At 40.8% G+C, this 16,885-nt stretch overlaps 1 protein-coding gene across 1 annotated transcript; it reads left to right on the forward strand.

Moving 5' to 3' along the window:
• Positions 1 to 2,261: 2,261 nt before the first annotated feature.
• Positions 2,262 to 16,733, forward strand: rnf165a (ring finger protein 165a). The gene is made up of 8 exons (XM_018662413.1): positions 2,262 to 2,568; positions 9,671 to 9,971; positions 10,049 to 10,174; positions 10,321 to 10,450; positions 11,041 to 11,145; positions 11,535 to 11,630; positions 11,740 to 11,840; positions 12,662 to 16,733. The coding sequence occupies exons 1-8, from the start codon at positions 2,508 to 2,510 to the stop codon at positions 12,777 to 12,779; spliced, it is 1,038 nt and encodes a 345-aa protein (XP_018517929.1). The 5' UTR covers positions 2,262 to 2,507; the 3' UTR covers positions 12,780 to 16,733.
• The last annotated feature ends 152 nt before the right edge of the window (positions 16,734 to 16,885 follow it).

Consider the following 16,885-nt stretch of genomic DNA (forward strand, 5'->3'; position numbering starts at 1 on the left):
TTTCTGCATTTTTTCAAGCAAAAAAAAAAAAGGAATCTTCTTGTGAAAGGATTTTTGCTGCTTTTCTTTGTCGTGTGTCAGTGTAAACTGAATATTCTTAGGTTTTGGACTTAAACCCAAACAAAATAAGACATTTAAAGGCTCCAGAAAGTGATGATGGGCATTTTTTCCTGCAATTTTATTTACATTTTATTGACCGAATAACCAAAAAAAAAGAAATGACAAATTAATTGAAAATGAAAATAATTACGAGTTGCAGCCTTAAGAATATTAGTTTGTTGCATTTGAATAGAAGGCACTGTCACTCGAGAACACAAAGACAGAAGAAAAATCTAAGATTGCGGTACCCACTGTTTTTAGTTATAAATGTTTTGAAGTATAAAGTGATATTTTGACAGAATTACAGATCAAAAGCCTGTTATTTGGGAATAAAGGGAACTGATTGCAGTAGTTTGACCTGCACTGATAGTAAACCATTATGAAAGGCTCTTTGTGTGGCACAGCAGGCTTAAAGTATTAGATGGTGGGAACTGGAAGACGAGGACATATGGGACTAAGAGTTTTGTGACCCCCTCAGCCTCCCCATGCCCATCTGTTCCTTCACCCTTCAGGCTTAACACTAAAGGCAGAGAGGTTTTCAGGACACAGACAGTTTTTAGCATATCTGCTGTACAGAAAAATGGTACAGCTTATGTTTAGGAAGCATTTGTTTTTTTTGTTTTTTTTTAGAGGGATTACAATGAGTTAAATATTACTTAATGATGTGTAACAGATCATTCAGCAACATTTCCCTAATGACTGTGTCTCTTGGTTGGTTGTCACAGAGGGCTCCTTGCTGGGGCAAATAATCCACTGGGTCCCGAAGTGAAGAGGAACAAGCTTTAACTATTATTCAATTTAATCTAATGTGTTTTGTCGTCTTTGCTAAATTCAAGGCTTCTTGTTACAATCAGGCTATAGAGTATTTGCTTGTGTATTAGAGCTGAAAATGAGTCTCAGATGTTCAGTGTCAGGCTTTTCTTCATAGTTACCTTCAAGTCTGAAGAAGCAATGTCTTTTTGCAAATTTAGCTGCCAGTTCTGACTGTCAGATGTAGTCTACTTGGGACAGAGGTCTATGAGCTGAAGACAACGACATGTTTTACATATTAATAGTATGTGGAAGAAGTATTCTGACACCAGTAGAAATGTCATCATGTAAAATTCCTCCATAGGAAATTCTACTCAAGTAAAGGTATAGAAGTATTACCAGCAAAATGTACTTCAAGTTTCCAAAGTATTCATGATGAGGAATGGCCATTTTCAGAGTTTAAATACAGCATCTTACAATAGTGAATTGTTATTGATAAAATGCCTTACAATGCAAGCAGCATTTCAAAGTAAAGCACCTTAATGGCTATGCAGGACCTTTAATCTAAACGCATCATGTGACATGTTTTATATGCAAAATCAAGGTGCCTTTAACTGTGGCTGGTTAATACATATAGGTGAACAACGAGTGGAGGTATGAAGCAGCATACATTGGAATAGAAGTACCTCAAAATTATACCTAAGTGCATTACTGGAGTACATGTGCTTAGTCACTCTCAACAGCATATTAAATTATAGTTTCATCTTATAGATCCTCCTTGTGACACCCAGTGGATCATCTGTCCCAGCAAGGACAAACACAGCCATTAGAAAATATTTCTGAATAACAGAGAAGTATCAGTACTAGCCAGTCTTGTTTAAGTATCAATACCACAAAAAAGGAATGGATTAATTGTTTATGCTGCAATATTTGCAACGATGATAATTCACATAACCATCATTTTTATTTACCATTAAAAATCGTCTGGTGTTGAAATTGTATATGGTGACAAGAAATGTCACGTTTTGGTACTGGTTGAAATATATTCAGAAGTTGACCTTTAATGATGTATTCACGTCATAAATCATGAAATATTTCTCTCATTAGCATGATAGTATATTAGCTGCTTTAAACAATGAACAATATCAATTTTGGGATCGATATCTATGCTCCTGTCCCTGGTATTACTTGGTATCAGATGAAAACCTACAAGGTTTGTGGTATTGCCTACCCATGCGGAATAATCTGTTACAGATTTATTTTTCATTTCAATTCCTTGAAACAGCCCCTATTTCTGACACATAGATGCCAATGCTGAATGAACAGTATGAATGAAATTTGTTTACTTGAAGGAGAAATCAGAGCTACCCATACAGTCTATATGGGGCTACCAAGTACCTTATCTGGGCTGGTGGATTCAGCCGTGGAGGGGCGGGCTGTCCAAAAACACAGACATCCCCGCCCCGGCGCTCACCCCATTGGCGGAGCCGGGTGCCAAAGCCGGAGGGTCCTGTTCGGAGGGGTCCAGTGATTGGTTTACCGGGTGTGCGTGTGCAGGCAGCGCAGCCTGTCCGTTTGAATGTGCTGGGGACTGGAGGGGATCATTTCCATGGACCATCTGTCTCGCTGGCTGCCCACACAACAAAGAAGGACCCAGGATGGTGTTAGTACATGTTGGATATCTGGTTCTCCCCGTCTTCGGCTCAGTTAGAAATAGAGGTATGACTAGCTATGTGTTTTCTTTTCTTTTCTTTTAAACCCTAACCCCGACAAATGTCTACGCGTTTCTTCTTTTAAATGTCCTCAAATGATGTAAACAGAGCTGACACCTGCTAGCAAAGCGAGCACAACGACAGATAACATTAGCTGTCTTGCTAACTGTAGCGCCGCATAAATTTAGCCAGTTAAAACGTGGTTACTGTGACTGAAGAAATTTAATCTCATAGGAGCCATGAAAAGAGTTGTGTCAGGATGTTTCGGGGCCTGTTCACCGCACCTAATGACCGCAGCTGTCAAATGGCAGCTCCGCTTTTTTCTTTTTATCCTCAGCGGCTAGCGCGGTCCTGTCTGGTTCGTCTTCCACTGCGCCGTGTTTACGTGCGTTAGCAGCTATTTTGTGCAGTCAATGCTATTTACTACTGGACAATACCAGCAGCTCAGATACAGCCACATTTTTACTAGCTCAGCCTTTCTGCTAATAATGTCCAAATCTGTCTGGATTTGTCTTTTAATTTGGCCACACAAGCAGCTGACAACATGACAAGGGTTGTTTGTCCCTTTGTGTGCAACTGGCATCGAGTGTGTTGATTTCCTGCGCTCATTTTACCCTGATTTGTATGACTTATATTCAATTTCAATCTTCCATTAAGCACAGGTAGCGTAATGGCTGTACCTCAGTGTAGGGGCTAATGTGAATGGGCTATAAAATGGTGGCATTTTGCCCCAAACCTCAAAATAACATTTCAAAAATCTTTGTTCGATGGACAGCGACAAATGAAATCTGCAAATTACGCTGCAGGTGCTTCAGCAGCGAAAAAAACAGCATAAAGGCGAATAATCACACTCGTTCAATTGGGTATAATAACAATAACATCATCCTCCATTGCAGTAGGCTATCTGTGTTGATTATGTAATAATAATAGTAGAATTAATAATAATTTGACGTGCATTGTTAAAACTACATGCAGTAGCACCAATGATTTCATTGTGCTTTTATTTGTGTTCTTTTTTCCTGTTCCATAGTATCGAGGCTGGCTCTACATTCCGCATTTCTCAGACCTTTGTCCCCCTCCATTGTGTAGCTAACGATCATCTGCTGCTGTCTGCCGTAGCCTCTGCCTGTTCTCTGCATCTAGCTGTATTGTGAATCCCTTCTTCCTCATTTCCTCTTTCCATCTGAAGACGACATTGGCATTAAAACCGAGTTCCCACTCATACCGTATCCTTCTGTGTAACAGACTAAAGAATAACACCTTCTGTAGAAAACAGTTTGTCTTTATTTAAACTGTCATGTTGCTCTTTAGTGAATAACCCATTGTAGCATTAGACTTTACTACAGACTGTCATTGTGATTCTCCCATTCAGTGTGGATAGACTACATTCTGCTGTAAATTTCTGTAAAGTGGATACATTTTGATCCTCCCTAATTCGATTACAGCCAGGCTTGATCGAACTCTTTGAATATTGTCTCCATCCCCTATTTGCAAAGGTGCATTGTACCAGCTTTTGTCATCAATAAAGCAATTGTATGATCACCTTCTCTAAATCATTTATGACCAATAATCCTGTTATCCTAACATTCACCAATTGGCCAATACCTGCAGTACTAAAATCACAGTAATCTGTGTGATGTTATTTTCACCTTTGATGGTTCACTGCACCTGCTATAGTGGCATCCAAATGGCTGGTCATAATCCTATCCATGTGTGAAAGCCTTTGTTCCTGCTAGCCGAATTGATTTTGTCGGTCACAATAAATTGGCGAGACTCAGGTTTAACTCATCTTGCCATTTTGAAAATCTCCCCCCCCCCCCCCCTATCATTCACAGCCCCCCTCAAGTCTTTCCTCAGACACCTCCAGAATGCTATCCATTTTACAGGGATGTGTATATCCTGCACTGCTGTAGAACTCCTTTTAGAATCAAAATGTCTTTTTATTCTTTGGTTGTGGTTTTCTACCTTATGTTCTTATATTAGATCCTAATGCATGGTCATTTTATACTTTTGTTTTTCCACATTGAACAGCAGATTCCAATGTAATCTTTGTGTAGAGATGTCCCTGCTGTACTGAAATGTGCTGTAAGCATACACATCTACTCATTGGATGCTGCTTCTGTTCTGTTAACCCTACAGAGAGCATGGTCAGGCCTTGCCTTTGGTCTTTATTTGCATGGTACTTTACTATGGTTATATAGGACATATTACTCTTATTATTACTATTATCACACAGTGCCACACATACTAATATTTTCCAATAAAGACTGTAGTTTTCTTCCTAACCTTCAGTGTGCTTTTTGCTGATTTCCATGTGTTCCTCCCCTCCTCCCTCCACACTGTGCTGTCACTGAGACGGTCCCCTCACTCTATATGTGCTCTCATTTCTCAGCTGTCTTTGACAGAGTTTCTTCAAGTTGCTGCTCTGCTTAGTTTGGAGTAGGGGCAACCAAATTTTCTATCCATTTAGAAAAAAAAAAAAGCATGTTTATACTGAAACGCACCGGCATCAATATATATTGTTACACGCTGTCATTCCCTCCTAATCCATACACTATTGTTTATAAAACGAAACACAGCCTCCCTCACATCCACTCATTGGTGTTCATTGGTGTTGAGTTAACGTTTGAACCACTTTGGCAATATAAACAAACTCCTCTATCATGGTATATGCAATTTTGTATTGGGATATTGATATATCTGGTTATGTACGGAAGTCGGCTTTAAGATTTTTGAAAAACTGATAAAATTGATAAAAGAGGAATTTCTGTTTTTCCCTAATCTAGCAAATTTGTTTTAAAAGAAAAGAAAAAATCAAGGTACTTCAATATGTTGATGCAAATACCATGTTAAAAATGTTCCTATTAAGTATTTGATTTCTAGCATTGCCTAAAATGGCCTAATAAAACCAAAGGTATTCAAGGGTTGTATGCCATGGTATCAATAGTATAGCAAATGAATTGTCTCATAGTATAAACCATTTTCATACTAATTTGAGGTTTTAACTGACTATATCTAAAACCAAAAGACCATTGACTTCTCTCTTTCTTAGGTATTCATCAAACACTGAGCTACATTCTTCTGTAGGTTGTGCGAGTCTTTCCTATGTGTCATTAAAGGAATAGTCCTGACAATGTGCTTATTCACTTTCTGGTGGAGAGATGAAGAGATTGATATTACTCCCATGTCTGTATACTAAATGCAAAGCTACAGCCAGCAGTCAGTTATCTTAATTTGAAGGAGCTGCTTGTAAGGTTTGCCATTGCTAAATATCCAACATTAGCATTAACAATTGTCTAGATGAAACATTGCAAGTTCTGCTGTCTCCCGTGGTGGAAGGCAATGGCAATGTTTTGCTTCTAGTTCTATCCCTCTTTTTCTTCTACTGAAGTTAGCATGCTAAAACAGCTCAGACTCACTGTAGTGTCCAGACATCCCTAAAGAAGTAGCACTGTTGGTTTAAACAAAGGAGAGATAACATGTTTATAATTGAGCTTTGGAGAAGCTGATAGTTGGACTTTATTGCTGTTCCAAAGAACAGCTAACTCTTTGTCCCTATGTTGAGTATTTAATTTAAGCTAACTGGCCAGCTGCTGTAGCCTTATACTTAACAGACTGACACTGAAGTGGTATCTTCTCATCTAACTGTCCACCTGAAAGCCAATAAGCAGATTTTCCCAAAATGTCCAACTAATCTTTTAAGAGTCTGTATATGTGTAATATAATGAAAAATCAGCTTGGTTCAATCACAAAATTGTGACCATTACATTTGTGTCTCTATCTAATATGAAAATAACTATCGGACTCTTTTATCCAGTTCTTTCCTTGTTATGTAGCACAGCAGAGCTTGCTACATTCAGACAAATTTACTCTTAAATCACAGAAAGCAGTTATTTCATAATATAAGATTAAATTCCTATAGCCATCCAATGGTGTTTTTGTAGTTTGTGACAACAGTGTAACAAAACCTAATGTGGCTCATATTAAATTGGGAATAGAAGGCTTTTGATTATTTATTGCAGGGAGTCAAACATGAAATTGAAATGAGATAATGTTTGCTAGTAAATGATGGTAACATTCTACTATGGGTTGTCTATAAAGAGTCCTAAATTATACCAGTGCTGAATGTTTATAGTAGCCTAAAAAATTATTTCCTTCATAAGTTCTCTTTTCTCCTAAATGTTATGTTTATTACTGCACTGTCTGGCTTTAAGGTTTGCTCTCACTATGAACAATGCATTTAAAAGCTTTTGCGTCTTTGAAAAGTTTGAAAGTGGGGCAGTTGGTCACAACATGTTGCACAGACTCTGGTGTCATTAATTTTGAGTATTTAGCTGTGAATTTTAAATATAGACTCAGCAGTTTAAGGAGTTTTAAAGTCTGCGACTACTCGCTGTTCCAATCCATCCACTTGAGCCTTACATCTGTTCACAGTGTCTGAAATAGTCAAGAGTTATTTATGTGCAGACATAAGGTGTGTCTGAGAAATAGCTATACGTGCTCTGCAACTTTTGCCACTGACTACAGCAACAGACTTCTAAATAACTTGGCAGCTGTAATGCATGTGTTAATCCACAGTAGATGCACTGGTACAAAGCACATTAACATTTGATTTTTTTTCTTCCACCCAGAGCCCACCCTGTCCTTATTTGACCAATGTACAGAATCAAGGTCAGTGTGCGGTGAGCAAGCATGGGCCATGTAGAGCAATTAGTATGCAGATTTTCAGTCAAGCTGTAAAACACAGAGGCTGATTTCTCTCCTTAGCACCCTATTCTAATTGTGAGTGTGCTAATGAGTGATATCAGCTGGTGTGGTGATGGGTTTCAGTGAAAAACTGTGTGCTCTGAGTGAGACACGATGGAAGACCACCGGACTAGGCAGAAGACAGGATCACGTTAGAGAGGAGGTGTGATTGTAAAGCTGCAGTGATGGCAGCAGGAGAGGGGAGGATGGAGTGAGGGAGGGAGGGAGGGAGGGAGAGAGAGACAGGTTTGATGTCAGACTGCTGCAGTCGCTGGTGGGCGGCGCTTACGGGCTGTCACTCATGCAGGGACACCATGCTGCAGCCACACTGTGGGGGAGGGGCTGCCTGCCTGTGCAGCAGCTCGGGGGTGAGGAGAGGTGGACAGGAGCGTATGTGCACGTGTGTGTTTGTGTGGATGGGTGGGGGCCTGCTCTGCACCAATCAGGCATTTCACGTCTGTAAGTCAAAGTCGAAGCAGAGATGTAACAGTAACAACATCAGGGCTGCTGGCACCAGCTCTGCAATATGTCAAATATTAATGTCAGCAGTTGATGCTGTGGAGCCCAGAGACAAATGATTTGATATTTACTGTAAGCGTCACATGGAGTCCTGTCTTACCAGGTCACAGGCTTTATACAAAAGTGATGTACAGCCTTTTACCAAACCCAACCACCAGTCTGCCATTTCTGCTCTACTTCCCTCAGCCAAATGTTATTTTCATTCCGCTCCTGGCTCTCAAGGTTCACTGGCTTCCCATGTCCTTAGGCTACAAACAGAGAAGCAAAACAACAATCATGCAAATATGTCATATTATTAATAATTAAAGAAATAGGGAAATCTTGCTTTCTGGTCGAGGGCAAGATGAGAAGATTCATGTAACTCTTGTATCAGTCTGTTAAATATGAAGCTAGAGCCAAGCTAGAGCAGTTAGTTAGCATAGCTTTGCTCAGATACTGTAAACAAAAGGTAACAGCAAGCCTGGCTCTGTCGAATGTTAGTCCACCTACCAGCATCTCTAAAACTTACTAATATCTTGTTTGTCATCTTGCAATCTTATCACATAACTTTATGGCAGAAAGCAAATATCATGCAATATTTCCAAAATGGCAAACTGTTCCTTAAAGAAAATTAAATAAACATCTAATTCACATGTCACACAAAATCCCACATCACAGAGATGTGGGATTTTGTGTTTAGATTAAAAACCACGGCTTTTCTGCTGCTTCAAACTGTTGCAGACAATAATATGTAAATTAGATCTCAAAGCAGTGAACCATCTACTGTTGATTACATTTGTCAGAAAATGCTAAATATATCACAAACCATTAACTAATGGCAACATCCCCCCTCTTGCTTATATTAGACATACAGTGTCACTCCATATTACTGTTTAGCAAGTCCAGATTTAATCTGCCTGATTCAGCTTGAAAACAGTTGATACAACAGTAGATAAGATGACAAAATACATAACTTGAAGGGACTGAATATATTTCTAGGCCATACTAAGGCATAATCCCCAGGTTTTTTAATATACGCAGTGCACAGTCCATCCTCCACACCCTGCTGCCTGCCCCCTGGTCCAGAAACCTGGAGAGCTGTAATGAGAAACTGAAGTAGTAACTGTTTGTCCCCACCTCACCCTCTGTCCGGCCCTCCTCTCTCTGAGCTCAGAGTAATTTGTATTGATTGTTTTGTGCAAGTCAATACTGTGGTGATTCAGTTTGACTACCACACAATCTCATGTCTCCTCCACCTCTGATAGGAAATGGTGGGGGAGGGTAGAAATGGAGGCGGATAATCTTTTGAGCCCGCCTCAGTTTCTGTGGTGCCTGACTATTACATCAGACTCATGGAGGGTTTTAATGAGAAATCTCCAGTTGAATTTGTGCTCCTTCAAACAGCAGCATAATATAGAACCTAAATCTATTAAAATGACTGACACCACAGACAACCCTGTGTGCTGTATATGTCCTCCACCCCAGGCCATCAGTGAAGATTCATCCTCCCTACTGTCTATATTATGGCAAGTGGACAGGCAGGCTACTGGGTGCAATCTGTCTGTGGGTTTATATGGTGCTCCACAGGGGTCTCAGTGTTTGGGTCATCCATCTGCTGTTTGGTCTGTCTTGTCTTGTCTCTTCCTGTGTCAGGAATCTCCTATATTTACATTCTCTCTGTGTTTTTAAATGTATTTGTGTGTGTGAGAGAGAGAGACAGAGATTTGTCTTATGCAGTGCTTTCCAATTATGTTAGTCAGTATGTGCTCTTCACTGGTTTGTCTGGGTCTCTCTGTGGTGTCTGGTTGGAAGTAATCACGGGCTTATCTGGCTCAGTTCTGATCGCTTGCATTTATTTCCCATAGGAGCACACTTCACCAGGCATCACAACAGCCATGCTACCTCCTGCCGACACTTTCACCTGGGCGCTCCCCAGGCGCCCATCTCAGCCGAGTTCCCTCTAGGACACGCCAGCCAGCCCCCTCAGACAGGCCTGGCCACCCATCTGCCCCCGGCACACCATCCGCCCCTCACTGCCCTGCCCGCGCCCCCTCAGTTCCAGGATGTGCCGGGGCCTCCATTCCTACCTCAGGCCTTACACCAGCAATACCTCATCCAGCAGCAGCTTCTTGAAGCGCAGCACCGCAGGATCCTCCCGCACTCCAGGTGCAACCACAGCCACATGGAAAGACAGATGCATGTGCACATAGAAACCCAAGTCTAACATTTTTCTTTTATTGCAGAAGAACCCAGGAGCGTATTCCCCTGAACCCTCACCGACTGCGTTCAGGCTACGAGTACTCCCCTCCCATCCACGTTCCGCAGCCAATGACACAGCAGCCGCGGTACCTGGCCGAAGGCACCGACTGGTGAGTCACTGTCTGACATTTAACGAGAGGCCTGTAGAGCCGAGAAATTATCTCCACCCTGCCCTCTTTGCGTCCATCTGTCTGTCTGTCACATTGCCTAGCATGGGTGACAATGTTGATTTAGTCACCTGTCTGTCTGCCTGCAGGGATCTCAGTGTAGATGCCGGCCTCCCTCACCACCAGTACCAGCTCCAGCAGCTTCCACAGCACTATCAGCATTACCTAGCCTCCCCTCGAATGCACCACTTCCCCAGGAACACATCCTCTGCGCAAGTGGTACGTTCAACACAGAGTGTTTTTAATTGTTATTTCTTAAATAGATAATTTGATCTGTGAGTTTTCTGTGAAATTCTCAATTGAGCTGATGCCCTTCAGGAAGGATCACTATTGATGCAGCAGAACCAGCGATATGATCTTTTTTCTTCCTTAGAGAACCTGACACCTACATTACCCACAATGCAATGTGAAGTTATGAGAATTTAGAGCCACAAACAGCCTAATGCATCTTTTTTTTTACATATGCACATGTACTCCTCAAGACCTGTAAACAGACTTGAGTAAAATCTGCAGAATTCCCCTTTAACTCATAATAATCAGCTCCTTTCTCACAGATCACTTTCACATAACTACCATATAGACAACATGTTCTGCAAAACATGTAACGCAACACTAGAACATGATGACCTACCTATTTCAAACATGTATTTGCTGCTTCGCAAATGTAGACACACTTTTGGTGTGAGTGCCACCCTCAGTATTTTTCAGTATTGTTCCTAGCAATGCATCAAAACAATGGAGAACAACTGTATTTAGTTGCAGGATTAACACTGCTGTAATATGACGAAGCCTTTGTTTTCGTTTGCTAGGTTGTGCATGAAATCAGAAACTACCCGTACCCCCAGCTGCACCTGTTGGCACTGCAGAGTCTGAACCCTTCGAGGCATGCCACCGCTGTGAGAGAAAGTTATGAGGTAAATATTTCTTTAAATACATTTCAGATACTTTGCACCCAGCAACCCATGCATGAGTGAACATGAACTTTGTTCTTACTGTTCTATTCTAGATGACAAATTGCTCCTTATTTTCCATTTGATAGCTGTTCTGCAGCTTTCAGTCACATCACATGATCTTCATCAGCTGATGGAGTTTGCTCAGTTGTCATGGAAATGTAATGTTGTACAAATTTCCAGTTCTTTTGAGCATTTAGAGGGCCTTTTGATCATGTTGGATTAAAAATTGAGGCATGAGTTCATTCTTCATGACCTGGGAAACAGCACTTGACAAAACAATGTCCATTTAGCAGCTGTTAAATATTAATCTATATTTCATTCTACTCTTCTTCTTTTTTTTCTCCCTTCAGGAGCTGTTGCAGCTGGAGGACCGGCTAGGGAGTGTCAGCAGAGGAGCTGTTCAGACAACCATAGAGAGATTCACCTTTCCACACAAATACAAGAAGGTGGGGCAGATAACAATAATTACAGGATGTTAATAACTCAGAGACACGAACTATTGAATAGCTTTTTTGACGCTGCCTCTTGTCTCTCTGTAATCTGACCTGTTAACAGAGAAAGCCCCTGCAGCTGAAGATTGGGGAGGAGGAGGAAACAGATGTGGATGAGAAATGTACCATCTGTTTGTCCATGCTGGAGGATGGAGAGGATGTCAGGTCAGAATTATTTCATAGCCCCAAAATCTGTTTTTTTCATTAGAGAAAATCACTTTTCTTTGAAGAATGTTTTAGAAGCATAAAGTAAATTTCAACATAACACCACCAGCACCTCTGAAGCTCACAAATTAACACATTCTAACTCTTTATTTGTTTAATCTAAAAACCAAAGTGTAAAAATCCTAATTTTAAGGGGATTATATGTGCGGACTGTTTCTTTGTTCTGAGCAGTTGTCAGGCAACCACTCTTCTCAGCCAAGAAATAGTCCAACACATAAATCCCTGCTAGATTTACACTTACAGTTACAGTTTACAGTTTACCTCAGTTTTTCTGCAGATAAAACAAATAAGGAGCTAGGCTAGTTGTTTCCACCTGTTTCCAGTCTTTGTGCTAAGCTAAGCTAACGAGCTGCTGGTTGTAGGTTTATATTTAATAAATATGAGAGTGGTATCAACCTTCTCATCTCATTCGAATAAGCAACTGTTCCTTTAAGCGCTGACATAAGCATATGGACTTACACATGCATTTAAAACCAAGTTTGGGGTGAGTGGGTGGAGGGGTAAATTTCAGGGGCTAGAGAGCAGTGCCCTGGGATGAGGAAAGAGAGTCAGTTTACAGCATATGGAGTCTCAGCTGTCTGAGAGTCGCGTGGGATTGATGACTCAACAGAAGTCGTCCCTACATGCCTGAATGAACAAAATTAACTCAACTGCAGATTTCAGAAGTTCTTAGCAAACACGTAACTGTAGCCACCGGGAGAGTCACGCTTGCCAATGTGAATCAACGTTGACCCTGTGTCTCTTTGTCCTGTGTCCTCCAGGAGACTGCCCTGCATGCACCTCTTCCACCAGGGCTGCGTGGACCAATGGCTGGCCACCAGCAGGAAGTGTCCAATCTGTCGAGTTGACATCGAAACGCAGCTGAACCCTGACAGCTGATGAGATTCAGCCCCTCCCGCCATCACCTTCTCTCCTTGTCAATCACCCTTGCGTGGTTCCTGCTTTCTTCCACCCCGGCTTGCTTGCCGGCCGGCCGCCCGTCTCTTCACCCCACCCCACCCCGACCCATCCACCTCCCACCCCTGCCGGTTGGGTGCTTTGCCAAATGTCTCCAGACTTCATGTGACATCACCACCCTTCTGACTCACGCTTTACTGAGCCAAGCCAGGATAACTAACTGCACGAGAGGCCGCGAAGGACTCTCTTTATATAGAAGCACATCCCTCTGGAAGCAAAAGACACGCAAACACACACACACACACACACACAGACACACACACACATACTCATGTACACAGGGTTTACTTGTAGCTTGCTGGTCGTAAGTGGGGTGTTGTTGCTGTTGTGGTGTTGTACTGTAGGTAGCCCCGGGCTGTGTAGCATGTCCTTAAAGCCATGACTTAATGTCCTGAGAGTGGAAAACACATAACCCCACACTGAGCTGGCTACTTTCTCTCTTCTCTCTCTCTCTTTCTATATATATAAAAATACATATATATACATATATATTTCTCTCTTTTCAAACACACTTCAATCAAAATGAATATTCTGCCACACAAGAAAGCTTAACAGAAACTAAATGCTCTGATGCCATGTTTACCTAAAGATCATTTGTGGTCGTAGTAGAGTAGCAGTAACCAACAAGTGATATCTGGTGCAGTGTCGCCTCCTTGGGGGGTGAGTGCCAGCTAGCTGAGTGTTTTAATACTATCATGCAGCTTTGACATTTTGCAATACAGTTGTACATTTACCTTGGGTTGGTGTCGTGTGAGATGGTGTCATGTGAGTAGGTCTCTCCATCACTGCCGCGGAAACCGAGCCCAGTGACGGAGTCGTCGTGTGTGTTGAAAATTAAAAAAAAAAAAAAAGAAGAGAAAAAAAGGTAGAAAGTGTTTTTACCAAAATGCATTTTTGTCACAGTGTAGCTTGAACCTGACGCGCAGGTTCACATGCGTGTGCTCTGCCCTGCTGTGTGTGACTTAAAGAATGTGTCTAAAAAAGGTGTGGATGTTTAAAAAGTGCAAATGTGAGTGCAAATGTGTTTTAAAGGGTTTCAGGCAACACCAAGACTCACCTAGACAAAGCATGGCCACTGGAGTGCTTATACAACACAAAGCCAAAAAAAGGGGGGGGGGATGGGAAAGAAGGAAACTATCATGCACTGCAGAGTGAAGTGGGAGGAAGATTTAGCTGCCCTTGTACCTGCATCTTCATCTGGCACAGGGCCCAGTGGCAAAGCAGAACAGTGTGTGCTAAAAATGCATGTTTCATCGACCTGGGCTGTTAGCTTTGGTAGCGTTACTTCAATTTAAAAAGGTACAGAGACGGCTGTGCATGACTTAGTTAATCTGAACTGTGACTATCTTCTCAACACTAACAAACAAACAACAAAAAAATGAGCACGGTGTCAGTGGCTGCTTCCCTGACTTGTAGCGTGTGTTCATCCTGTCCCCCTTTGGTGGCAACGATGGAGTCCTCTTTTTGATGTTAACCTTATTGCCTAAAGAACAAGCACATGTGACAATAGTTACAGCGACAAAACACATTTTTTCCTTGGTATTGCATTTGCGTTGGTTTATATTTAGGTATAGATTCATGCAGTGTTTCAGCAGAGAGAGGAGCTTGCGTATTGATCTTGTGTATTTGTGTGACAGACCTCCCCTCGTGGTTGCTATGCTGGTTGCTATGCTGTATTGCTAGAACATGTAGAATGTGGTGCGACGGAGGCAGCCTCCCTCTCTCAGTGCACACAGACACGAGACAACACGACAGCAGGAAAACATTCAGGCTGTTAAAAACAAGTCTTGGTCTCACCAATTTTCACTTCCTTTTTATGTTTTTTTTTTTTTTTCTGTTAAACCCTTTGTGTCGGCCTGTCATTTCAGTTCTTCAGGGCTGTGTGTTAATGGCTGCCTTTAGGACCCTCACTGTCCTATGCACTGTGATAGTAAAGGATAAGACTTGGCCCAGAGTCTCTTTCAGCCTCGTGGGGCCAAGGATCAATTAACAAGGATTACTTCTCCCTGTCTTGTGCACTGCCAGTGTTGACACTGCCTCCTCCTGTAGTGGAGTCATCTGTGATGAAGTTTTCATAGTTTACACAGGGTGTTGTCAGTTGAGATGCCTTAAGTATTTAACAATCATAATTTATTACTAACTGTAGATATTGTGGGTATGTATTTAATTTTGTATAGTTTTTTGGGGGCGACTGAATCATAATTTATTTATTTAGAAATAACACAAAAATGCTATGAAAAAAAAACTATTACCTCATTTTTGCATTGTTTTAAATGGGAATGCTTTGCATGCAGTTGTACTTTTTAGAACACCGAAAGTTAAAGACAAAAAAAAAAAAAAAAAAAAAAAAATTAGCTCTGCTGTTTGATCTCCACAAGCTGGCTGTGCGATGTTTACTGTCCAAGGCTGAGCTACTGAGCCCGCTCTCCGTCTCTCTCTCTCTCTCTTCCTCTCTCTATGTCTCTCTCTCTCTCTCTCTCTCTCTCTCTCTCATGTGGTGCTGTGGATCTTGGTTACATTCCATTCAATGCAATTTCTCTGATCCCCCATGCTGTGATGTAGTGGACAAACTGCAATGAAGTGAACTGGTTCTAGTTTGTGATTTCTTTCTTTTTTTTTTGTTTTGCACTCACTTGTTAAAATATGGGAACCCTCTCACTGGCAAAAAAATGTAGTTTAGATAATTTAATATTATCACTAAGAACTCTGGCTTTTTGTTTTTGTTTTTAATGCTCTGCTTCTCACAATGCACTATGGGTCTTAATGATGATCATCTGTGAAGCATGTTCCTTCGCTTTAACTCTTTGTATCTATCTCTAAGTTTCGTCTCTCTGGTGTTTCTCTTCAGTTCTTTTTCCAGAATAGTTTGTAGACTTTAAGCATAACAAGTGCCTCGCTTTAAGTGTTAGGAGATATTTCCATGTTACTGAAACCATTAAATACGTAACAATCAGTCCATGAAGCCACCATGCCTTATTGGTTGCATAATTAATTAAAAGAATGGGTCGTGAAAGAGCTAAGACAATATTTGACAGGTGTCTACAAAAGCCATTTTCCTCAAAGAAATCTCAAAGTCAATCTGTCCAAAAACAGCTGTCGGTGTGTAGTACTGAAGCATCACATACTGTGGAAATAGTTCTGACCATAGAGAGGCATGTTTCACTGTGGGCTTTACAAATACTACAGTCATCTTTCTTTACTTCATTTCTCTATTCTGTTTCTCTTCCTGTCGCTTACTCTCTCCGATTCTTTTTTTTTTCACCGTCCATCCCTCCTCTCAGACTCTATCCTCTGTTTCCTTTCACAGTCTAAAAGGAAGGCAAGGATTTTAAAGCACAACCTTTTCTAAAAATGCATGTTTTCTCAGGTTTCAATATAGTCTCAATGGTTTAATAGTATATGGTGAAAATATATACAAAGAGTATAACAGAAAAAAAAAATTATTAATTTTGTTGCTGCTTGAATCTGAAAAACAAAACTGAAGAGAAAATCCCAAAAAGTGCCAGTGAAAGGGCTGCCGCCATCCTTGTATGAAAATCTGCTGTTTAGCTGTGACTGCGCAATGTTTTTCAATATAGGATATTTTATCTGAAAATAGAACTATTTATCATTAATATTAAAGCAATAGCGCATTAATGGTGATGAGTGTGTTGATGAAGAAATGGATGAGCATATTATGGGTAAATGTTAGATTCACATTTGGTGGAATTTTGTACTTTATTTATTATTACTACTAATAATAACGATAATGATTTCAAAAGTTGCATTGCTAAACCCAAACTGTTCTGTTTTGTTTTTTTAATTTTAATTTTATTTCATGGCTTGTATATTATCCTTTTGTATGTGCTCTTTTTGTAATAAATTGGATAAAACTGACTTGTTTTTGACCCTCATATTTTGTTTTTTAATGAGCTCAGCTTTTCTCCCATGATGTGAATATAATTTGACCCTCTGACACCAAAGAGGCTGCTACTGGGTCGGTGGAAAAAAAAATAAAGTGCAGCCTTTTTATGACTTAACTTTAACAT

The sequence above is a fragment of the Lates calcarifer genome, linkage group LG9, assembly GCF_001640805.2.
Source record: "Lates calcarifer isolate ASB-BC8 linkage group LG9, TLL_Latcal_v3, whole genome shotgun sequence".
Classification (NCBI taxonomy): Eukaryota; Metazoa; Chordata; class Actinopteri; family Centropomidae; genus Lates; species Lates calcarifer.

What these genes read in the sequence shown, in the direction of transcription:
- rnf165a (XM_018662413.1), top strand. Translation starts at nt 2,508, where the DNA reads ATGGTGTTAGTACATGTTGGATATCTGGTTCTCCCCGTCTTCGGCTCA. An exon ending in ACACATCCTCTGCGCAAGTG is followed by an intron (nt 10,451 to 11,040) that starts GTACGTTCAACA and finishes TTCGTTTGCTAG; the next exon opens with GTTGTGCATGAAATCAGAAA. An exon ending in GAGGATGGAGAGGATGTCAG is followed by an intron (nt 11,841 to 12,661) that starts GTCAGAATTATT and finishes TGTGTCCTCCAG; the next exon opens with GAGACTGCCCTGCATGCACC.